The sequence below is a fragment of the Spermophilus citellus genome (genome assembly GCF_964194105.1).
Source record: "Spermophilus citellus genome assembly, chromosome: 4".
Lineage (NCBI taxonomy): Eukaryota > Metazoa > Chordata > Mammalia > Rodentia > Sciuridae > Spermophilus > Spermophilus citellus.
In genome coordinates, this window is record NC_138185.1 from 167,309,614 (window position 1) to 167,336,278 (window position 26,665).

Here is a 26,665-nt window from a genome sequence, read left to right on the forward strand (position 1 = left end):
TGTGGTTTTAATTTGCATTTCCCTAATGATTAGTGATGTTGAACATTTTCACGTTCTTATTTACTATCCATGTTTCTTCTTTGGAGAAGTTTGTTTAGATTTTGTGCCCATGTTGCTTGTTTTGAGAATTTGTCTGATATAAGCCCTTTATCAGTCTATACTACAAAGATTTTTGTCCAGTCTATAGCTTGTTTTTTTTTTTTTTTTTCAGTATTTGGGATCAAACCCCAATATGCTCTTCTTCTGAACTATATTCCCAGACACACACACACACACACACACACACACACACACACACACACACACACTCTTACTAACTTGCCTCGGCTGTCCTGGAGCTTGTGATCCTCCAGCCTCACCCTCTTGAACAGCTGGGATTACTGGTGTGCATCACCATGATGAGCTCTCATTCTCTTAATGAGGTCTTTTGAAGAGCAAATGTTCAGATTTTTATGAATTCCAATTTATCTGTTTGGAATATTTTTTTTGGGGGGGACTATGTCATATCCAAAAAGTCTTTGTCTAACCCAGGGTTACAAAAATTTTCTACCTACTTATTTTCTTCTACGAGTTTTAGAGATCTAGGTTTACATTTAGATCTGTGATTCATTTGAATTAACTTTTACATGTAGTATGACAATTCCATATTTGGTAAGGGTTTTTTTTGCATATGAATATCTATCTGGTTGTTCCATCAGATATTGAAAAGGCTGTCCTTTCTCCTTTGCTAAAGGTCTTCACACCTTTCATATATATATGAGTTTAATTCAGGACAGTCTGTTCTGTACTTTCTATCTTTGTGTGTATCTGGTCAGTACCACACAGTTTTGATTACTGTTGCTTTATAAAAATTCTTTTTTAAAAAAACATTTTTCAGTTGTAGATGGACACAACACCTCTATTTTATTTATTTATTTCAATGTGGAGCTTAGGATTGAAGCTAGTGCTTCACACGTTAGGCAAGCACTCTACCAGTGAGTCACAACCCCAGCCCTGCTTTATAAAAATTCTTGACATCAGGTAATGTTAATGCTCCAACTTTGTTCTTTTGTTTTCATTATTCTAGAATCTTTTTGTATTTCCATTAGAATTTTTAAATCAGCACATCAATTTCTACAAAAAAACTTTCTGGAATTTTGATTGGAATTGTATTGATTTAATAGATTCCTTCAGAGGAATTGACACAGTGTTGAGTCTTCCAAATAAAAAATAAAGTCTCTCTCTTTATTTATTGAGGTCTTTAATTTCTATCAGCAGTATTATAGTTTTAGTGTATATCTTTGGAATGAAATTTATTTCTTCTTAAATTGAATTTTAACTTTTTTATAATGAAAAAACTTCTAGAAGTCTTAGCTTGTTTTTTTTTTTGCAATACTTAGGATTGAACCCCAAGATGATGTACCACAAAACTATATCCCCAGACACCCATATATATGTATATGTATGTATATACAAATATACACACACACACACACACACACACATATAATTAATGTTGGAGACATTTGGAACCTTGCAGGAATCTGCAATGGAATGACGAATTTGCATAAACAAAGGTCAATCTGACAGTGTTACTAAAAGAATTTATTTCTATATTGTACCTGAAACTCACATTAGTTCATTGAACAAATGTACTAGGAAGACTTTTTATTTGATGGTAAATAGGGAAAACTGAAAAGTATGAATTAAGAAATAATATTTCTATAACTTTTCAATCACTCTCTTATGTGTGATCTGTTGCTAACCAGAATGTCATGTGGCTCATGTCTGTATAATGGTGAAATTTTTGAAAGCAATTGAGCCATTTAACACTCCGGTAGTGTATGAGAGTTCCTATTGCTCCACATAATCACCAATATTTGATATTAATAGACTCTTTAATTTTGCTGACTGGTGAGTGGGTAATAACGTTCAGTGTGGTTCAAGTTGCATTTCTTTGTTTACTAAAGAGCTAGAATATCTTCATATGTATGTTGGCTATTTAAATTTCTTCTTTTGTGAAGTGCTCATTTAAGTATTTTTTTAACCTTTATTTTATTTATTTTTATGTGGTGCTAAGAGTTGAACCCAGTGCCTTACACATGCCAGGCAAGCGCTCTACCACTGAGCTATGGTCCCAGCCCTCATTTTAAGTATTTTTTGCCTTTACTTTTTTTTTATTTTGCAGGGCAGGAAATCAAGCCTAGGGCCTTGCTCATGCTAGGCAATACTCCACTACTGAGCTATATCCCCTATCCATACCTGCATTTGTTTTCTACTGAGTTTGTTTTTCTCCCCCACTGGTGGTGCTGGGGATTGAACCCAGGGCCTTGTGCATGGTAAGCAAACACTCTTACAACTGATCTATGTCCCCAGCTCTCTATTTTTTTTTTCCAGTTGTAGATGGATAAAATACTTTTATTTATTTATTTTTATATGGTGCTGAGGATGGAACCCAGTGTTTCACACTTGCTAGGCAAGCGCTGTGCCACTGAGCTACATAACACCAACCCCTCTATTGGGGTTTGGATAATTTTTTTCTTATTGAAGTTTTAGAAGTTCTTTATATATTCTGGATATGAATCATTTTGTTATATTTGTCACATACATCTCCACTTCCATAACTTACCTTTTTACTTTCTTTAAGGTAGCTTTTGATGAGTTAAATATAGTTAAAGTGTGTTACCCCTTCCCTTTATGGTTAATAACTTATGTGTTCTATATAATAAGTCTTTTTCTATCCTAAGATCATGATATCCGTTTACATTATCAGAACTTTATTAAATATGTTTATTTAATAGGTCTGAAATCCAGCAAGTATTGATTTTTATGTAAAATATGAAGTAGAGATTGAGTTTGTTTTTTTTCTATATAGGTGTCTTAATTGTTCATCCACTTGCCCTACTTCTCCACAGTCTACACTCTCCCATACTCTAGTAAATTGTCACTTTTGTTTAAGTCAAGGGTCCATATACATATAATCTTGCTTCTGAAGACTCTCATCAGTTCCATTGATTTATTTCTCTATCCTTATGCCAATACCATTAATTGCTGCAGGTTTGTAGTAAAGAATAACAACTAGGGGACCAAATACTTTTGCTTCTTTAAGAGTATGTGACTGATTTTCTTAGTCTTTTGCATTTTCTATATTATTTTTGAAGTTATCTTGTCAATTTATTTTGAAATTATCTTGTCAATTTCAGAAAACAACCTTGGCTGGGGATATAGCTCAGTTGGTAAAGTGCTTGCCTTGCATGCACAAGGCTCTGGGTTCGATCCCCAGCATCACACACACACACACACACACACACACACACACACACACACGTACGTACACACAAAATCAACCTGCTCGATTTTAATTGTAATTTTGTTAACTTCATGTGGATAATTAATATATTTACAATATTAAGTCCGATAATCACAAAGTTATTCTCTTTCATGTATTTAGATTTTCAGTTTCTCTTAATAGTATGATTTTCTCCCATGGGGTCATCTTCTTTTTGTAAGATTTAGTCCAAAGTACATGATATTTTTTATTCTATTATAAAAACTATTATTTGAAAATTTTATTTTCTAGCTTTGTTGCTGGTGCATAGAAATGAAAGTTTACTTTTTATGAATTCAGATAATTTATCTGTACAATAGGTTTGTCTTGCATGGTTGTATTAATCTGGAGTCTCTAGAGAAACTAAACTAATAATACACATACACACACACATACATATTTAGAAAGAGATTCACTACTATAAGAGAATTGGCTCATGCAATTATGGAGGCTGAGAAGAACAAAATCTGTATTTGGCAAGTTGGAGACCCAGTATACTATAGTTCTGGTCTGAGTCTGAAGGCCAGAAACCAGAAGAGCTGATATTATAAGTTCCAGTGTGAGTCCTAATCCAAACACAGAAGACTGATATCTCATATCGAATACAGTCAAGCAAGGAAATAATTCTTTATTACTTAGCCTTTTATTCTTTTAATATATAGGTCTTTAGTAGAATAGATGAGGCCACCCACATTGGAGAGGGCAATTTGCTTTACTAATTCTACCAATTTAAATGTTTATCTTATCTTAAATACCCTTAGATACTCAGAAATAATGTATAATCAAATATCTAGGTACTCCAAAATCAGCTATCACAAGGCACAATCAAATTATCTGAAAATTAGTTTCTTCCTTACCAATTCTTATACTTTTATTACTTCTTCTCACTTTATTGCACTAACCAGGATCTCCAGTACAATGTGAAATAGAAATAATGATAGCGTGTATCCTTGCCCTTTTCCTGTTCTCAAAATGAAGCTTTTTGTTGTTTTAGCATTAACTTTGATTTTATTTTACCTTTTTTTGATTAGATATCCTTTGCCAAATTAAGGAGGTTCACTGAGAGATTTTATGATGGATGTTGAAAATTTTTCAGATACTTTGTCAACATCTATTTGAGAGGATCTTATTTTTCTCTTTTAATCATCTAAAGTATTCAGTTATATTACTTGATTTTCCAGCATTAAATCAGCTTTACCTTCCTGGGTTAAACCAAATTGGTCATGTTGTATATAGTCTTCTAAAATATATATTATGGAATTTAGTTGGCTGATATTTTATTTAGCCTTTGGTTTCTGTGAAGAGTGAAAATGGCCTAAAATTTTCATTTTTCTTTTTGAGTTTTCATATCAAGGATAGTCTCATCATTAATTTAGAAATGTTAGTGTTTTTCTATTTTTCTGGTCAAGTTTGCTTAAGATTGTTGCATTTTTTCCTTAAATGTTTGATGAGTTTGTCAATGAAATAAAGTAGGCCCATATAATGAATTATAATATTGAATCCCAACAAATTTCAAAAAATTGAAATTATAAAAAGTGTATTTTGACCACATACATGATTATTCTAGAAATCAATAAAAAGATAACCTAAAAAAAATCCCATATATTCAGAAGTTAAGAAATTCACTTCTAGATTCCAAAGTATATTAGAAAAAAACATAATACTAATGTTATCGTTTTTTTCTAATATACTAACAGTTATTTTGAACTGAATGTTTACAAAAATATTTCATTTCAAAATCTATGGATTTTGGGGCTGGGGTTATAGCTCAGCAGTAAAGTGCTCACCTAGCACATGTAAGGCCCTGGGTTCAATCCTCAGCACCACATAAAAATAAATAGATAAGTAAAGGTATTATGTCCAACTACAACTAAAAATAAATAAATATTTTTTTAGAAATCTGTGGATTTTCGGCTAGGGTTGTGGCTCAGTGGTAGAGAGGTTGCCTCCCACGTGTGAGACACTAGATTAAATCCTCAGTACCACATAAAACTAAATAAATAAAATAAAGATATTGTATTAATCTACAACTAAAATTTTTTTTAAAGAAATCTGTGGATTTTAACAAAAGTAGCACTTTGAGAAAATGCTCATATTGAAGAAGGAAATTTGAACAGTAATGAGCTAAGTATTCATTTCAGAAAGTTAGCAAAAGAACAGAAAAAGCAAAGAAATAATAAAGATGAAGCAAAAATAAATGAAACATAAAATAGCATCAACGAAGTCAAGAATTGATTCTTGAAAAGATTAATAGAATTGATTCAATTAATAAAAGTAATAAAACTTCTGAGATACTAAATCAAGAAAAAGAATGAACATACAAATAAATAATATTAACAATGACAGAAGGGACTTCATTATAGATCTTATAAGACTTACAGAATGTAAGAGGCTATAATGCTCTATTTTATGCTAATATTTTTTTGCAGTGATTTTATTCAAGGGTAGACCACTCAGGAAATGGTAAAGCCTAAATTATAAGCCATCCATTCATTGGTATTTATTGGTTTCATAGTGAATACATGATCCAGATGTGAGGAAGAATTTTATCCTGAATTTTGAGAATTTAGATGAAATAATCAACTTCATGCTATTTTCTTTGTGGGGTAGATTTAATTAATGATTCAATTTTTAAAAATAATTATGAGACTATTGAAGATTTCTGGGATTTTTTTATTTGTTTATTTGTCAAGGGCACTGATATCCTTTTAATACCCTGCCATAAAAAGTTTAAAGCAGTACTTAAGTTCTATTAGCAAGTATTTATAAGATACCTACTCTATTGTAGGCAATATTACTTACTGTATTTCTCATATCCAGTCAAACTGGATATTTTTAGGATAGCATTATTAAGGTTTAGCTTTAGTAAATTAAAAACAAAAAGGGTTCTACATAGTTAGGTGGTAAAATAAGCAACATATGCCATTATAAAAGTTCAGTAGCACCTACTTCATAAAGTGTCTGTATAATTTGTATAGTAGTATGTTTTTTCCAGAGATACCTTTATTGCTGGGGTTCATGACCTAGCAGTTTTCTTAGTCGGCTTTAGGGTATCCATGATTCGTTTGAAATTGTATAGACACACACACACACACACACACACACACATGCTTTTTGGTTTGAGGGAGAAGAACACTCAATGGCCTTTTCACAGATTTTCAAAAGATCCAAAAAAGTGTAAAGTAACACTGCTCTGTGAGTTAAGGAAAGTTTACATGGACTGATAAATAGTTTTTCATTTTGATTTATGTTTGTATTAGAGTAACCATCCTAGCAAAATATTAATTATATATAAGATTTGCTTAGTTTTTTTATTCATTTTGTATTATTTTACCAGTACTATAACTGAGAACTTTTATTTTAAGGTTCAGGAGCAAGTACATCCCAATCTATCAGCTAATGAAGAGTCTCTTTATTATATTGAAGAACTGATTTTTCAGCTGCTTAATAAATTATGCATGGCCCAACCAAGGACTGTTCAAGATGTTGAGGTAAAAATTATTTTGTTATTTCAAAGAGCCATGGAATTGCTGTACAAATTAAATTTTGTATGTGGATCTATATTATTCTAAATTATTAGTAATAAGCCATTGAAATTATATGTGATATACATGGTCTGTTTTATTTTTGTAGGGATTGCACCCAGGGGTGCTTAACCACTGAGTCACATCACCAACCCTTTTTATTATTTGTTTTGAGATAGGGTCTCATTAAATCACTTGGGCCTTGCTAAGATGCTGAGGCTGGCTTTGAACTTGTAGTCCTCCTGCCTCAGCCTGCCGAGTTGCTAGGATTACAAAGTAGTTCATTGAGAAAGAAAAGTTTTTCATTAAAAAATACTAAAACAATTGGATAAATTTATGAGAGGAAAACCTTGAAATCTATCTCATACCACAGATAAAAATTAATTCAAAAGCAATTAGACATAGACATAAAAACTGAAAATTGTAAGGTTTCTGGAAGAAAATGCCAGAGAATATCATCTTAACTTGGGATTAGGCATACTTTTTTTTTTTTTTTTGTATTGGGGATTGAACCTGGGGGTGATCTACCACTGAGCTATATCCCCAGCCCTTTTTATTTTTTATTTTAAGACTGTGTGTCACTAAGTTGCTAGGGTTCATAAGTTGCTAGGACTGGCCTCTAACTTGTGATCGTTCTGCGTTATCCTGGAATTACAGACATGTATCATTACACCCAGAAGGGTTAGGCAGATATTTTTGGATAGGACTCAAAACACAGTAACTAAGAAAGAATAAAATTGATGGGACAGTAAAAAGGTACAAATCCCATATGAAGGGAAAATGCTTTTAAAATGTATTACTGACAAAGGGCTTGAACCCAGAATAAGTTAAAAAACTTCTACAAATAAATAAGAAAAATATACCTTCTTCCCCAAATTGTTAAAAATCTTTAAAAGAAATTTCACGAAAGAAAATATATTTAATAGCTAATAAGTACATGAAAAGGTACTAAAGCTCAGAAGTCATCTGGAAAATAGGAATTAAAATCACAATGAGAGGGCTGGGGTTGTGGCTCAGTAGCAGAGCGCTTGCCTTACACATATGAGGCACTGGGTTCTATCTTCAGCACCACATAAATATAAATTAATAAAATAAAGATATTGTGTCCATGTATAACTAAAAATATTTTTAAAAAATAATCACAATGAGCTGGGGATGCAACTATGTGGTATAGCACTTGCTTAGCATGCATGAGGTTCAGGGTACAATCCCTAGTATGCAAAAGTAAAACAAAACAAATCACAGTGAGATATTATTTCACATCAACCAAAAGCTATAAAATTAAAGATTAATTATGCCACATGTTGGTGACAGTATAGAGCAGCTAGAACTCTTTATATTCCTTGTGGGAATATAAACTGGCATAAAAACTTTTGAAAATCGTTTAGCAGTTTCTAATAAAGTTATATATCTATTGCGTGACTCAGCAGTTCTCCAAATTTACCCTAGAGAAAGAAAATATATGTTCCTGAAGAGGTTTATATGTGAATGTCTAGGAAGTTTAATTCTTTTTTTTTTTTAAAGAGAGAGTGAGAGAGGGAGAGAGAGAGAGAGAGGAGAGAGAATTTTAATATTTATTTTTTAGTTATTGGCGGACACAACATCTTTGTTTGTATGTGGTGCTGAGAATCGAACCCGGGCCGCACGCATGCCAGGCGAGCACGCTACCGCTTGAGCCACATCCCCAGCCCCAGTTTAATTCTTAACAGTGGTAAATTCATAAAATGAAATACTAATCAGCAACTATTAACACGTGTTCTAACATAGCTGCAATTCACAGAGCGAAAAAAGCCAGAACCTAGAGTACATATATTGTAAGATTTCATTTTAAGAACTTTAGAAACAGGTAAAACCAATGGTGGTAGAAATCAGGGTAGTGGTTGCCTAGGAAGGATGAAGATCAATTATAGAATGTTCTCTATGTTGATTTAGATGACGGTTACAAAAGCGTGAGCATTTTCAAAACTCATCAAGTTGGGCAGGCATGGTAGCACATGCCTGTAATCCTAGTGGTTCTGGAGGCTGAGGCAGGAGGACCACAAGTTCAAGGCCAGCCTCAGCAATTTATGGAGGCACTAACCAACTTAGTGAGACCTTGTCTCAAAATAAAAAATGAATAATTTTTAAAAAGGGATGGAAGGATGGCTTAGTGGTAGAGCACTCTTGGGTTCAGTCCCTCATATAAAACAAAACAAACTCATCTAATTGTACACTTAAGATCTGTGCCATTTTCTGCATAAAAATATTACTTCAGTAGATAAATGTAAATTTTTGCTTATTGATTAAAAATACATCTACCTCTAAAAGAGTGTGTGTGCATTAGAGTTCAAATACTTGTTTTGCCTCAGTTTCATGGGAGTATTTTTAGAATTGTAGAAGTACTAGTACAGCTTTTAAAAATTGCTTTTGTACTATAAAATTTACATTATCTTTCTTTTGAAGATTGTTTCTATAATAAAGCAACAACTTGCAGCATTAAGGAAAATCTTAATTTGCGGTGATTAAGGTATTATTTTTTTCAGGAACCCTTGGAATTAAAACATTTGTTTTTATACTTCTCCACTGAAAGATTTGAACTTTAAATAAATACAATGAAAGAATACTTTTCAGTAGCTAAATTTGCTAAAATATGAGAATATAATTTTAAAAGTAGGAAACTTTGCTAAATTGAAGTTTTATTCAGGTATCAGTAATTCTCATTATTTGTGTCAATCACTTGTTAAATTTAAAATTAGGTGAACCACGGAGGCTTGGATTATTTTTGCCAAAATCTGTATTTCCATGGTCATTCTGAGGTCCCACTCCCACATGATCTCATGATATCTGTTTTTATAAATTCTCTTTACTTAATGTGATCACTGATAACTATTTCATATTAATGTCCTATACATTATATCTTTTCCTTTTTCAAGTTAATTTTTTTTTTTTTTTTACTTTTGTAGTACTATGCATACTATCTAGACCAGTGCTTTCTCACTGACCTAGATACATCCCCAGCCTCCAGTTCATCTTAAATTATGTGAAAAAATCTTAATAGTCCTACTGGCCTTTTTTTTTTCTTTTTAATATTTTGTTTTAGTTGTAGTTGGACACAATACTTTTTTTATGTGGTGCTGAGGATTGAACCCAATGCCTCGCACGTGCTAGGCGCGCACTCTACTGCTAAGCCACAACCACAGCCCCCTATTGGCCTTTTTTTAAACATAAAAATTTATTTAATATAGTAAACGGAACATATTATATCATACTGTTCCCTTTTTGCAGTAAATATAATGTTAAAGTTGACTTTTTAATGAGTTTTCTATTTGTGAACACTTCTCTTAATTCTGCGATGGTATTGCAACCATCTGAACAGGAACGAGTTCAAAAGACCTTTCCTCATCCAATTGACAAATGGGCTATTGCTGATGCACAATCTGCCATAGAGAAACGAAAACGAAGAAATCCTCTTTTACTACCTGTGGACAAAATTCATCCTTCATTGAAGGTAATAAGATTAAACATTTGGGGAATTCTTTTACAAATAATTATTTATAAATCATTGGTGTATTTATGTAGTATTAATGTAGCATGGTCTGTTAGTATATATGTGCACTTGCATATGTATTGTACATATACATACATATGTGCATATTAGTATGTGTACAAAATAAAATAGGGGTTGCAAGTATATGTCAGTGGTAGAGCACATGCTTAATTTATGTGAGGCCCTGTATTCAATATTCAGCACTGCCTGCCCCAAAAGAACAAAATAAAAATAAATGTGCTCTGATGAATTAGGATTGCTTTCAAATAATATTAAAAGTTATTAATTGTGAGAATGCATTGTGGCACTTTTCAAGGAATGCTACCCTTACTGGTTCTTATGTATTTGGCCATGATTCTTAAGCTTTTGTTGATTAGAAAAGTATATGTAATGTCAAAAGTATATGTAATGTGGGCTGGGGTTGTGGCTCAGCGGTACAGCGCTCTCCTAACATGTGCAAGGACCTGGGTTCGATCCTCAGCACCACATAAAAATAAATAAATAAAGATATTGTGTCTAAAAAATAAATATTAAAAAAGTATATGTAATATAAAAATATCATTTTAAAATGTCATAAACATTTTAAAATTAATCTGTAATACAGATATTTCACTACACTTTAGCAAAGCAGGCCAGAGAATATTATTTAATCTCTAGAATATGCTTGTTGTATATTGATTCAAAGACCATTTTGAAGAAATTTCAAGAACACCCGCCCTACACACACACAAACACACATCCTCCCTTCCAATAGAAAATGTTATAATTAGGGGATGCTGGTTTAAAACAAGGTCCTTGAAGAAAGGAGATATTTGTCAAATGGGTTTTAGATAATGTGTTAAGAGGTTTCAGTTAAGTACAGCTCATAATTTCTATATTAGAATCAACTATTCTCATTTGATAAGAAATCAGATTTATTCGATTAGATATCTTTAAAAAATTTTTTTTGACGCCTGTAGCACTGGGATCAAAAGGTAATTTTATATCCTGTAATACCTATAAGTTGAGACATTTGACTTATAGAAAGTTCTTTATAAGAAAAAAAAATAGGAATTTTTAAGTGTTTAACTGATACTAGACAGTGTTATTTTTTGGAATTAAATTATTTATTTTTTCCACAGGAAGTTTTGGGGTATAAAGTGGATTACCATGTGTCCCTATATATTGTGGCTGTACTAGAGTATATATCAGCAGATATTTTGAAATTGGCTGGTAATTATGTTTTTAATATCCGACATTATGAAATATCTCAACAGGATATTAAAGTGTCTATGTGTGCAGATAAGGTAAGTGATAAAAGTTATTTAAACTGAATAATAATGTGCATCATTTCTGCCTCAATTTTTAATATATTATTATCTTAGTAATTTTATAATTCCTGATATTAGAAGACAGAAAAATCTTGGTTACAGAGTAACCATAATATTTCCATGTTTTTAAGAGTATGTCAGGATGGGTGGGGAATTTCTCTTTTTTTCCCACAAAGAATCTTTTGCATAGAGGAAAAAAACATGCAGTTTCAAACCACTTTAAAAAAGTAGCTTGAGTCTTATATTTTTAGGAGAACATGTAAAGTTTACTCTGGTACTTCTAAGTACAACTGATATTGAAGAGCATACTTTGGTTTCACAAGATAGTTTAGTAGGGCACAGCCAAAGAAAAAGGAGTTTGCAAAGCCAAATTACTCCCTTCTGATAACTTTTTGTTTACATATCTGTCTTCCTTCTCTCTTCCTTTTCTTCTGTTTTTACTTTTTCTTATTTTTCTTTTTAAAATCAATATTTTTTTTAAAGAGAGGGAATTTTTTTTAATATTTATTTTTTAGTTTTCGGTGAACACAACATCTTTATTTTATTTTTATATGGTGCTGAGGATCAAACCCAGTGCCCCGTGCATGCCAGGCGAGTGCGCTACCACTTGAGCCACATCGCCAGCCCTAAAATCAATATTATTTAAAAAAATTATTTGTTTCAATTAGTTATACATGACAGTGGAATGCATTTATGCACTTTGATAGATCATATATAGATGAGATATAATTTCTCATTTTTCTGATTGTGCATGTTGTAGAATCACATTGGTCATACAGTCATATATATACATAAAGTAATAATGTCTGTTTCATTTTACTGTGCTTCTTATGCCCATATCTTCTCCCCTCCCCTCCCTTCATTTCCCTCTATCTAATCTAAGGTAACTCTGTTCTTCCCAATCCCCGACCCCCACACACAACTTATTGTGAATTAGCATTCACATATTAGAAAAAACATTCAGGCTTTGGTTTTTTGGGATTGGCTTACTTCACTTAGCATGATAGACTCCAACTCCATCCATTTATTGGCAAATGCCATAATTTCTTTCTTCTTTAAAAGCTTCTTCTTTGACTATATACACCACATTTTCTTTATCTATTCATCTATTGAAGGACACCTAGGTTGGTTCCATGGTTTAGCTGTTGTGAATTGAGCTGCTGTAAACATTGACATGGCTGTATCACTGTAGTATGCTGATATAATCAACATTTTTGAAGTGTCTATTATGGACCTGAGCACTGTCACTGTACCAAGCAGGCAAGATACAACACTAAGGTAGCAACCCATATTTTAGAAGTAATGTGTTTTAGTGTGAAATAAAACTATTGTAAACAAATTATTGCAACACAATGTGATTTAAACTATTACACTAATAATCCAGGGCGGAGTCGAGAAAGTGATCAGGGAAAGGACTGGGAAACTGCACAGAGAAGGTGCCTAAACTGGAGCTTCTAGGGCCTGCCACATGCCAATGGTTCTCAGCCTTGACTTCACATTGCAATTATTAAAGAGCTTTTAAAGAATACTGATACCTACATCTTACCCCTAGAAATTTAACTGGCGTTGGTTGGACTGCCAGGCTTCACTATTTTTTGAAAACAGCCTTGATTCTGATGTGTGTACACCCAATGTCCATTGTAGTATACATAAATTTAAAAAATGATTTTTCACTTACATTTTATTTTGGAAATTCCTCACCATTTCTATTTTGACTTCTAAAATAATGACAACATATTTTTGGTTACTTTCAAAGTGTCTCAGGCTTATAGAAAATTTGGAAGTACAATAAATAAACCCTCTTCCTACTGAGCCATTTGAGAATAAGTTTCCACCATAGTCCTATAACGAGAACATTCTCCTACAGTACAACAGTATATAGCAACCAAAATCCAGAAAATTAGTACACTTATACAATTCAAGTTTTGCAAGTTGTTCCAATAATGTCCTTTATAGCAAAATGATCTAGTGAAAATTATATGTTTGTTTATTTAGTTATCGTTTATCTTTTTCTCAGTCAGGAACAATTCCTTATTCTTCCTTCAACTTTTATGACTTTTACACTTTTGAGGGTTACAAGCCAACTGTTGTGTAGAATATTCCTCAGTTCAGGTTCTGTGTTTTTTGTTTTGCTGTACTTCAGATTAAGGGTCTCACACAGGATAAGCATGCTACATCCCATGCCTTTAAAAAAAAAATTATTTTGAGGCAGAGTCTTGGCTGAGAATGGCCTCAAGCCTGTATTCTTCCTGCCTCAGCCTCCCATGTAGCTGGGATTACAGGAGTGTATCACTTATACCCAGCTTTAGATTTTTCTGATATAATCTCTTAATTAGGATCAAGTTATGATCATTAGTTAGGAATATCATAAAAATTGTGCCGTGTTCTTTTCATTGTGTTTTCTCACATGGCACTTGGGTATACAGTTTTCAGTGTGTTTTATTAGTGGTTATGTTCACTCTGATTACTTGATTAAGTGGTTGTCTGCCAGGCCTTTCATTTGTGAGTTATTCTTTTCCATTTTGTAAATTAATAAATTATTTATAGAATATTTTCGGACTATATCTTATTCCTTACAGTGCTTTAAATTCACTCATATGTTTATTTTAATATAGGCTTCTTGATTCTTATTCAGTGGGCCATAATCCATTGCTTCATTATTTGTTTAGATTTTCAAATTGCACCAGATATGATCAGTGGGATCTCTGAGTTGGCTTATCTATTTTTGTCATTTTTTGAACATTTTATTTTTCTGTTTGCCTATTTTTTAAAGTACAAATTAGCAAATTTTAGTTGTATATATTTATGTCTTATAAAGTGATGTTATGGGGGCTGGGGCTGTAGCTCATTGGTAGAGTGCCTGCCTAGCATGCATGAGGCACTGGGTTCAATCCTCAGCACCACATAAAAATAAGCAAATAAAATAAAGGCATTCTGTCCAACTACAAAATAAAATAAAATAAATAAAAATAAAGTGATGTTATGGTTTATAAATACAGTGTGGAATAAGCTTATTAACATAAACATCAACTTAAATACCACAGTATTTTTGTGATGAAAACATTCAAAAATTATTCTTTCAGTGATTTTGAAATGTACAACACATTGTTATTTACTATATTTACCATACTGTGCAATAGATTTCAAAAAACAGAAAAATCTATTCCTTCTATCTGATTCAGATTTTGTACCCTTTGACCATCATATTCCATTTCTCCCACCCCATAGCCTCTGGTAACACCATTCTACTCTCTGCTTCTATGAATTTTATTATTTTAGATTACACATATAAATGAGAATATGTGGTATTTGTCTTTCTGGAGTACTTTCTTTTGACACTGAATATTCCAGGTTCATCATACTTTTTTTTAATTTGTTTTAAGTTGTATATGGACACAAGATCTTTATTTTATTTACTTATTTTTATTTGGTGCTGAGGATCAAACCCAGTGCCTTATGTGTGCAAGGCAAGTGCTCTGCCACTGAGCCACAATCCCAGCCCCAGTTTTATTGTACTCTTTTTTATGTTTTGTGCTGGTGCTGGTGAATGAATCCAAAATCTAGGTGCTAGATGAGGTCATTACTATTGGAGTGTCACTGCTTTGGCATATATATGTGTGTATATACACATGTATGCACTTATTTATATGTAACTTATACATAATGTACACACACACATATATATATAATATATATAATACACACACACACACACACACACACACACACACACACCACACACATACACATATTCCCTCACTCCAGAGTGAGGGAATATGTGTACGTATAGATACCCATCAGTGATACCCAATGAACTTGTCTAGCACCCAGATCTTGTTTCTAAATGCCATGCTGTGTGTGACATATGCACCCCATATATCTATGCACACACATACTTATTTCTCATCTCTCTAATCCAGTCTAATAATACTATAAGATTCATGTTAGTCTTCCATTTTTCATATTTACAACTCCCTTTTGACTGTGGGAAAACTGGTTCTCTTTTTTTTTTTTTTTTTGGATATATTTTCTTATTTGATCAATCCTCCTGTGTGTAACCAACCTTTTCTCTTTCCCCACTGGTATAGGCTGCCTCCTTAACCCTATTTTAATTTAGAATCACCCTTTTCATGTATATTCTCCTTATCCATCTCAAGCTCTGATAATCATATTCTGCTGCCTCCCCCCATTTCTTACCTCCCCCACCATATGACTATCCTTCTCCCTTTCCAGGGCTTTTAACATACCATGGTAGGCTGTCTTCCCATGTAAATGCCTTTCTTAGCCACTAAGCTCCAACACTGTTTACCAAAGCTGCCTATTATATGGATAGTCTCTTTATCTTGATAGGCCTTAGTCTCTAACATCAGGCTGTGCCTCACCCTCAGACACCCTTCTTATTCCACTAAGGATCCAACACCCTGAGATGGGCCACCACAACTTTTCTTCCCTTTCCACCCTGCAGGAATTCCTACCTTATTTACCTTGTCCTTCCTCTTCCCCTAGTGCCTTGAACAGACTGTTGAAAAATTATGAAAATGAGAGACTTCCTACCATACTTGAGGTTCACCTTTTCTATGACTCTTGAAAGGCAAAAGCAGTTAATTTCAAAACAGTTTCAGAATTGGAAGACACTGAATCCTAAGCACAGATTGTCAAGTGATTATGTGCTCTTGGGCACTAGTAAACTTGTTTCTCACAAAACTGTTTTTGTAAAATTTGAATTAAGTGGAATTTCTTTTTCATATAAAGCTAAAATTAGCTTGTCTGTTAACTTTCATTCATTAATTCTGTCTTCTGAAGTACCTTAAATCAGACTATACTGTTTTTCAGACTATACTGTTTTTAAGTTATTCAGTTATTTGAAACATTTTTTTCATGTCCTAAATCATCATCTTTTGAGAATCAAAAACAAAACAAAACAAAAAAATTCATGTGACATGATTTTCAGATCCCCTTTCTATATTGTTTTCAGACTGATTGCTAATATTAAAGACAGAAGTCCAGATTTGGTCTAACTAAATCTGAGTATAATCAGATTCTGACCTTCTTGATTCTGTATGCTATTATATAATTTATGCATTAACATTTTTGATCCCCAATGTCATCTTGATTACTTACTGAGTTTACAGATACTTTTGAAGTCCCTTGGACTTTATCTTATGTAGTACTATTATGATGTTATATCTTTGATTTCTTTACCTCATAGCGCTATTTTTTTAAATGTAAGATTGAATTCAAGTTTATCCCTAGATACTTTCATACTGTTATTGAAGCTATATTCTAAAATACCAGGATATCTTAAAAAATCTAATTCTGACATATAATACTTTAAATATTTTACCCAGCTTTTATAATGTGTACAAGTCCAGGAAACATTCTTTTTTTTTTTTTTTTTTTTTAAAGAGAGAGAATTTTTTTAAATTTTTTTTTTCAGTTTTCAGTGGACACATCTTTATTTTATTTTATTTTTTTATATAGTGCTGAGGATCGAACCCAGTGCCCCGCGCATGCCAGGCGAGTGCGCTACCACTTGAGCCACATCCCCAGCCCCCAGGAAACATTATTTTAGATGAAATTATTTAGAAAATTGTTGATAAATACAGTATAGGAAATGAGATTTTAAATGTTATTAAGCATTCTTCTAGGTTAAATGTCACAACTTTTCATCATTATAACTTTTCATTTACTGTTTCATCTCTTGTCCAAATCTGGGTCAAGAAACTTTATGTGTAAAGGGCAGAGGATAAATATTTGAGGCTTTGCAGTACATACAGTTTCTCTAACAACTATTTACTATCTTTACCCGTGGCAGCATGAAATCAGCCGTAAACAAATGAGCATGGGCTGTCTACTAGTAAAACTTTATTTACAAAAGTAGGCAGTGAGCTGAATTTGGCCTCTGTGCTCTAGTTTGCTAATCCTTGTTTCAGACTGCCATATGCTTAGCTAAAATTCAGATGACTATATTTATGATTATAGTTATATAAGTTAAGTATTGAGATTGTTTGACACAGTGTGATCTTTGTGAATCTAAACTGATTTCTAGTGATTACTATTTTAAGAACTCACAAACCATCCATCTGTTTAATAAATTATTTAAGATGTTGATTTCTAGGAATCTGTATGATTTGCCAGAGAACTTGAGAATCAAACTTTTTTTAAAAACATTAAACATAAAAACACTTGGGGGCCTGGGGTTGTGGCTCAGCAGTAGAGCGCATGCAAGTCCTGGGTTTGATCCTCAGCACCACATAAAAATAAATAAAATAAAGGCATCGTGTCCAACTACAACTGAAAAAAAATTTAAAAAATAAAAGCACTTGGCTCTTCTGGGGTATTCTATGGTGCTGAGAATTGAACCCAGTGCCTCACGCATGCTAGGCAAGCAAGCGCATTACCACTGAGCCACAACCCCAGCCCCAAGAACTGCCTCTACTTGATTGTTCTTGTTATAAACATGACCCCAAAATACTTTAATTGTCCTAATAGTTTTTATGATTCTTCACTAATTTTGCCTTTACCCTTTTTTACAAGTATAATAGTTTTAAAATAAATACACTATACATATGCTTCTTATTTATCTTACTATTTTTTATGGTACTGGGGTTTGAACTTAGGGGCTTTTTCCCACCAAGCTATATCCCTAGCCCTTTCTTTTTTATTTTATTTTGAGACAGCATCTCACTGAATTGCCCAGCCTGGCCTTGAACTTGTGATCCCCCTGCCTCATCCTCCTGAGTGGCTGGGATTAAAAGTGTGTTCCTCTTCACTTGGCCACATATACTTGTTTAAAGATTAAACAAGTATGTTCGGTACATTTATTATATGTCAGATGATGTGTATTTTAAGGTGACAGCATGGTTTTTAATCATTAGAAGGTCATTGGCTAATGGGGGAAAACAGATATGAACAGAAATTTCATTATAAGTTAGTTGTTTCTATAGGAAATAGAAGATTGCTAATGGACAACTGAAGCTGGTAGGAAAATCTGGTAGAGAGGGACAGTTTGGAAAAACTATATAAAAAATATATTTGAGCTAAATGATGAAAAAAGTGGATAGGTATTGGTCAGATGAATAAATGTAACAGTTGAAAAAGAGGGAGGAAGTGAAGACATTTTAAAAAAAGCAATAGAGGGAACTGACCAGATTTAAGAGATATTCTGAGTTAGAGTCAACAGGATTTGGGGATGGATTGGATATAGGAGAAAAATGGGAGAAGTAATAAGTCTAAGGTAATGGCAAGTTTTGTAGTTATGAAAACCAAGTACAAATTAGGTGATATTATTAATGATTCTGAGATGGAGCATATATATGTAGGTTTTGTTAGAAAAGGAGATATTAAGCTTTGGCAACATTTGTCTAGGGTCCAGAGAGATGCTGAGACTACATATAAATGTTTAGGAATCATTGTGATCTAGATAGTAATTAGAAATCATCTAAGGGGATGAACTTACTCATGGAGCAAGGATAGCAGATGTTTTTAGACTGGAAGCTTGGTAGTGATAATAAAGCCTTGAGATTTTTAAAAAATTAAATTTTTCCCATCTGTTTGTATTTATAAATAATTTTTTTCACAGAGATCTGGATTCTGTATTTTTATTGGAAAAAGAAAGGCAAAAAGCCTAAGAGAAAATAGCTGACATTGAACAGTAGACTTTCTCTTTAGGTGCATACATCTTCCAATTTGTCACAGTCTCTACTATTTCTTATATAGATGTTACCTGCCTGATTCCTCTACTATTTAAATTCAGGACTTTTGGTTTTGTTACTGTGTGTCAGTGTTTCATAATTATAACAAAATACCTGAGACAATCAAAAAGAGTGAAGGTTTACTTTGACTCAGAGTTTTCAAGATTATCGTCCATGATCAGTTGTTCTTGTTGCTTGATCAGTTGTTCTTGTTTCACCATGCACTACTTGCATACCATGGCAAGTAGTGCATGGTGAAACAGCCCACTCTCCTCATGGTTTCCAGAAAGCAAAAACACAAGAACTGTGGTCCTAATATACCCTTCAAGGGCATGCCCCCAGTGACCTACCTACTTCCCATAAGACCTCACTTCTTAAAGGTTCTACCACTTCCCACTAGTTCCAAATCTTTAACTCATGGGCCTTAGGAGACACTTATCCAAACTTTAGTAGTTGCTGTTGCAAAAAGAATTCTAAGAATGGAACCCTGGAGTAGATGGTAGAGAATTAAATGTAGAGAAGGAGGCCCCATTGCCAGATGGCTTTTTGGAAACCAAGGGAAGGGAATGTTTTAAGAAGTAGAGATGGTTAGCTATAAAAAGACAAAAATATACCATTAGATCTGATACTAGAAAATCATCAGGGAGACCAATTTTATAGACTAATGGGCTTCTTAAGTGAATAGGAGTGAGAAGAGACAGCAGGTATAGACTGTTCTAAAAGGATCTTTGATAAGGGAGAAAAAAAGAGAGTGATAGCTCTTTTTTGTGTGTTTTTATGTGTCATACCTTTCATTTTGAATATTTGTTTAAAATTAGATTGTATCAGCAAATTCCCTGTGTAACCCCATGGGTTTCTTCAAAGTCTAAATGACTAGGAATTAGGGGTAAATGATGTTCAGTGATAAGAAGGTATGTCACATGGAGTGGGCAATGAAGAGGAGAGGGAGGGATCCAAGGGATTTGAGAAAGCAGGTTGGGTTTAAATTATAAATGGCTTTTATCCTAAAAAAATAAAATAAAATTTTATGCAGAAGGCAATGAAATGCAGTATCATTTTTATCTTTTTTTTTTTTTTTTTTTTTTTTTTTTTTTTGTGTGTGTGTGTGTGGTAATTAAACCCAGAGCCTCATGTATGGTAGGTACGTATTCTGCTACTGAGCTTATTCCCAACTCTTCTTATTTTTTTGTTTTGAGAGAGAGTTTCTCAAATTGCCCAGATTGGTCTTGAATAATGATCCTCCTGCCTCAGCCTTCAAGTAACTGGGATTATAAGTGTGCATCACCACATTTGATGATACAAATTTGTTTTTAAGAATATAATTTTGGAAATGGGAATGGGAAGACTTGTGGCAGACAGATCAAATTCTGGGACTTGTATATCCTTGTAAGAGATGCTGATTGTTTATAATAGTCTAATCTAGAGCATGGAAGGGGATAGAGATAACCAACCAGGTGTAAGAGAGATTTCTTTTTTTTTAATGTTTTTAGTTATAGATGGACACAATGCCTATATTTTATTTGTTTATGTTTATGTGGTGCTGAGGATTAAACCTGGTACCCCACACATGCTAGGCAAGCTCTCTACCACTAAGTCACAACCCCAACCCCCTAAGAGAGATTTCTGAGTTAGAGTTACAAGGATCAGGAGGGCAGGGTTCATTTTTAGTTTCTTCTTTATGGTAATTTACCAACACCTGGTACAATTTCTGGTGATCTGTAGGTCTTTTTCTGAATGAATGTTAGCTCTTACTGTGTTGTCAGAATTTTCCCTTATGCCTTTGAAGTAGTTTTACTTTGGAGTTTTCTTTTCAGGATAATATCTTTTTTCCCCTGGATTATGAGAATTCTTTTTATTCATTTTTGAATTATAATTACCTAGGTAGAATCTATTTTTGTAACTATTATTAATTTTTAAAATGTGTGGTCACCTTATTGCTGTTGCTTTTTTTTTTTCCCCCTGTGGTACTGGGGATTTAACTCTGGAGCACTCGACCACTGAGCCACATCCCCAGCACTATTTTGTATTTTATTTAGAGACAGGGTCTCGCTGAGTTGCTTAGCATCTCACTTTTGCTGAGACCTGCCTTGAACTCGCGATCCTCTTCCCTCAGCTTCCTGAGCCTCTTGGAATGCCTTGCTTGCTGTTGCTTTTGATTTACTAAAAGTTCTTGCCTATTGGCAGACTTAATATATAGTAGCAGTTTTTACTATTTCTGAGAGAAGAAATTGTCACTATAGCTATTTGAGCGTCAGTACGATATTTGGAGTTAGCAAGTAAACTTAAAGCAGTTGTTGATATGGTAAATAAGTTGTTCTTTGGTGTCTGTTGGAATTGGTACCAGGATCTTCTCTGGATACCAAACTCCACAGATGCTTGTCTCTTACATAGTATTTGTATTTAAACTATGCATATCTCATCTGCAGATTATTTGTGATATGTAACACAACATAAATGCTGTGTAAATTTTTTTGTTTAGGAAATAATGACAAGAAGAATAGTCTTTATATATTCAACACAGGTGCAGTTTTTCTTTTTCAAATAATTTTGATTTGAGGTATATTGAATCTTTGGATATGGAACCCATATATACAAAAAGCTGATTGTATGCATCAGAAGATTCATACTGTTATCAACTGTCTACCTTTACAATATATCATTTCACTTTTTCCATTTTGGGTGAGAGGTACCGGGGATTGAACTCAGAGGCACTTTACTGCTGAGCCACATCCACAGCCTTATTTTGTATTTATTTAGAGACAGCGTCTCACTGTCTCTTTCTTTCTTTTCTTTCTTTCACAGAAAGAAGCTTAGCTTCTTTCTGTTTATTTGTTTTGTTTTGCTGAGACTGGCCTTGAACTCATGATCCTCCTGTCTCAGCCTCCCGAGCCACTAGGATTACAGGAGTGTGCCACCATGCCCAGCCACTTTTCCCTTTTTAACTCTACCCAAGTGCATACAACTTTCTTTATAATACAATAAGGAGCTACCACGCAAATACCTACTATTCACCAGACATGGTAGTATACATTTATGTACATTACCTCATTGAATTCTTCCATCAATGACATTTTACATATAGGTTATCTTATTTACAGAAGAATAAATCACTTGTTCATAATCATAGTTCAGTAAGTGGCTGAACTGGGATTTGGTTCAGATTCATGTATGCTCTTTTTTACATATGTTTGTATGTATGTATGTGTATCTTATATTACATACATGTTTGTATACATATAGATGCATACCTATACATATGTGTATATGTCACCATTAGGTTTGTCTTATTTTCAGAAGTATTTATTTTTCCATATCCAGTTTGACTTTAACATTTTTTACCTTCATCTTTACATTTTTCTTTTTTCTCCTAAATTTTCTAGTATAAATCTGCCTATAATACCTAAAATTCTCATTGTTTAATATTGCAATTTCAAGTTTTTTGAGACAGTTTTACTAAAGTAAAGAAAATAACTTTATATATTCCTGATTTATATTTCTCAGGTTTTGATGGACATGTTTGATCAGGATGATATAGGTTTGGTTTCTCTCTGTGAAGATGAACCTAGTTCTTCAGGTGAATTAAACTACTATGATCTTGTCAGAACTGAAATTGCAGAAGAAAGACAGTATCTGCGGGAACTAAATATGATTATAAAAGTGTTTCGAGAAGCCTTTCTTTCTGACAGAAAGTTATTTAAACCTTCTGTAAGTGACTTTTGGATTTGAAATTCTATATATCCCCCATACCAAATAGCAGCTTAAAATTATAAATAGTAATGTTCTTTACTTTATTAGCATATATAAATATTCTTTGGTATATTTGTGGATTTAAAATATGCAAATTGTTATATGATAAGTGCAGTGACATGGGAGGGGACACAAAATTAGAAGGAGGGGATTTACACTGGTGTGAATATTGCTACTTAATATCTAAGATTTAGTTATTCACTGGAAGGTGTGGTCTAAAAAATAGATCTATGGTTTTTTTCTGTCTTTTGGTAGTTACTTTAAGGCAGTAGTTTAAAGTTTTAACTGAATGCCACATATAAACAAAAGGAGAGCTGCCCTGCTGAAGACAGGGTGGGAGTGGCATGAGTAGGATGGGGATTCAGAGAGACTTATCTTTTTTTTCTTTTATCTCTATTGCTTCTTAAGTCAGCTGTTAATAGATAGACAAACACTATCTTTAAATTTTTTTCTTCTTTCCTTCTTTTATCACATGATTAATTTTAAGTATCTGTATGTTTCATCCACATTTTAAAAATACTCTGCCCCTAGCTTTTTTATCTTATACCTCCTAACTTCATTCTCAAAATAATTATTACATGAAAAAATGAGAGTGGTGTTAAGACATAGCTGGATGAATGTTTAAGGTTAAGAACCGATTTAGTTTTCTCATTATTTTCCAAAAGAATGAGTTATGAATTTAAATGATAATTTAAGGTGTTTTAATTGGCCTTTACCTTATTTATTTCCCTCCCTCCCCCACCTTTTCTTTTTCTAGTACTGGCACAAGAACCCAGGGCCTCATGCATGCTAGGCAGATTCTCTACTGAGAATTCTACCACTGAGCTACATCCACAATGTTTTTTTTTTAAAAAAAGTTTATTCTGAGACAGGTCTCTGAGTTGTCCAGTCTGGTTTCAAACTTGGAGTCCTTCTGCCTTAGCCTCTCAAGCAGCTGAAATTATAGGCATGTGCCACCATAATAGACACCTTTTTTCTTTGGTACATATATTTAGTTTAATGATGTCAGTAACTCCTACCTGACATATGATCTTAAGTCATCAGAATTTTGTGGTTCAAAGTCCTTTAGTATTTTATTTGGCCTTTATAACAATGTCATGAGATGTATAGGGTAGGTATCATTATTTCTATCTTTCTAGTAGGGAAATTGACATGAAATAATTAGTTATAGACCTCAACTTGAATTTGGGTTCTTCATTCTTGTTTTTTCTTGCTGACCTTGAAGCCCTGGGCTCCCCTTAAACAGAGTTAGGATGGAAGTAAATAATTTGCTCATGGTGACATATCTGATATACTAACACCCAATTCTGGTAGGATTCTTTTGAGGATTAGATTATATGATAAAATGAGCCCCATCATAGAAATCAGGGACAAAGACCAAACACTTTGTCATTTCTTACTATACATGGTGGAGAATTTAAGCTCAAGTTTGTTATATTCGAAAGCTCATGATATTTACAGTACAAGTTGCTAGGGTGAATAATAGTGGATCACAACCTGGATAATTAGTCATATGATTTGTTTATATCCAGAGGACTCAAACCTTTTTAACCTAAATATAATTCACACATTGGATTTTGAATGAAATCTTTAATTCCTTCTTAAATTCAGGAGATGAGTCATAAATTGTAAAAACAGACTGTATCTGAGGTATCTTTAAACTGAGGTATCTTCAGTTTGATCTCAGCTCTTGTCATTCACTAACTCTATACCACCTTAATCAGGTCGTTTAGCATCATAGCCAGTTTTGAAGAAACACACATGCCAGAATTCTTTATTTCAAGAATTGCTTAGGGAGCTGGGGTTGTGGCTCAGAGGTAGAGCGCTCACCTAGCATGTGTAAGGCCCTGGGTTCGATCCAGCACCACATAAAAATAAATAAGTAAAATAAAGGTGTTGTGTCCAACTACAACTAAAAAACAAAATTTTTTTTTTTAAAAAAAGAATTGCTTAGAATTATTCCTGGTGTGAGGCTTCGGGATTATGGAAGAAAACTATCCTGAATTTATATTTTCCAGTATTTTTACTCTCTGTAACACAAGACATTTTGAAATTTTTCTTTGATATTTACAATTGACTTTCACTATGTCTTGGAATATATTAGTATCATTTTGGGTGAAAATGCACCTTTAATACTTATGTTCTGTTTGTATTTAGTAATTTTAAAGTGTAATTCACACCCTCACAGGTCTTACTTAACCTTTCTTTTTTTCAGGATATCGAAAAGATTTTCAGTAACATTTCAGATATACATGAATTGACTGTGAAACTTTTAGGTTTAATTGAAGACACAGTTGAAATGACAGATGAAAGCAGTCCTCATCCTTTAGCTGGCAGCTGTTTTGAAGATTTGGCAGAAGTAAGTTTACAAAACTACTTTAAATTCTCATTAAAATCCTAAATACTGTATTAAGAAATTAAGGAAGGTATTCTTTGTAAAATCTGCCTACTATTTAACAAAATACTTAAGGGCAGGTGCTGTTAATCCCAGCAACTTTGGAGATTGAAGGAGGAGGATCGCAAGTTTGAGGCCAACCTCGACCTCAGCAACTTAGTGAGAACCTATCTCAAAATAAATAAATAAATAAATATTAAAAGGAGTGGGGATATATCTCAGTGATAAAGTACCCCTGGGTTCAATTCTTGTACCAAATATATATATATATATATATATATATATATATATATATATATATATATGAGGTTTAACCAGTAGCAAACTAAAATTACATTGCTTATAGTTTTAGTGACTTATATTAATATTTTTAGTGAAAACTTATACACTAGAGTACTAACATTTAGGATATTTTTTAAAATGGTAAGTGCATTTAAGGTAAAGGAAAATACATTTTATTGACCATAGTTCTTAAGCTTTTGTGAATCTTAGACTGAATTTTCAAAAATAGAAAAGTTTCATATTAATTTTTAATAATTTAAGAAAATTATTTGGTAATCTTATAAATGATTATAAAAGTAATATGGCTTTATCAATGTTTATAGCAGCACAATTCACAATAGCTAAATTATAGAACCAATCTAGGTGTCCTTCAGTAGATGAATGGATATACACAATGGAATATTATTCAGCAATAAAAGAGAATAGAATCATGGCATTTGCAGGTAAATGGATGGAGTTGGAGAAGATAATGCTAAGTGAAGTTAGCCAATTCCCCCAAAACAAATGCTGAATGTTTTCTCTGATACAAGGAGTTTGATTCATAGTGGGGTAGTGAGGGGGAGCGTGGGAGGAATAGATGAACTCTAGATAGGGCAAAGGGGTGGGAGGAGAAGGGAGGGAGCATGGTGTTAGAAATGATGGTGGCATGATGTGGACATCATTATCCAAAGTACATGTATGAAGACAAAAATGGTGTGAATACACTTTGTATACAATCAGAGATATGAAAAATTGTGCTCTATATGTGTAATAAGAATTATAATGTATTCTGTCATATATAACAAATTAGAATAAAAAAATTTTAAAAAAGATCAAAACTGAAAAGAAAACTAATATGGCTTATTGCAAAATATTCAATAAATAGAGACAAATAAAATGA

General features: G+C 33.1%; 1 protein-coding gene across 2 annotated transcripts in view; it reads left to right on the forward strand.

Annotated features, from left to right (window-relative positions):
- Nucleotides 1-26,665, forward strand: part of SOS2 (SOS Ras/Rho guanine nucleotide exchange factor 2) — a 91,048-nt gene that overhangs the window by 10,705 nt on the left and 53,678 nt on the right. For both annotated transcript variants that reach the window (XM_081290740.1, XM_081290741.1), the window contains exons 2-6: nt 6,673-6,798; nt 10,187-10,318; nt 11,479-11,643; nt 22,863-23,066; nt 25,324-25,467. In XM_081290740.1, coding sequence (XP_081146866.1) covers nt 6,673-6,798; nt 10,187-10,318; nt 11,479-11,643; nt 22,863-23,066; nt 25,324-25,467 — 771 coding nt within the window. The remainder of the gene's footprint in view (nt 1-6,672; nt 6,799-10,186; nt 10,319-11,478; nt 11,644-22,862; nt 23,067-25,323; nt 25,468-26,665) is intronic.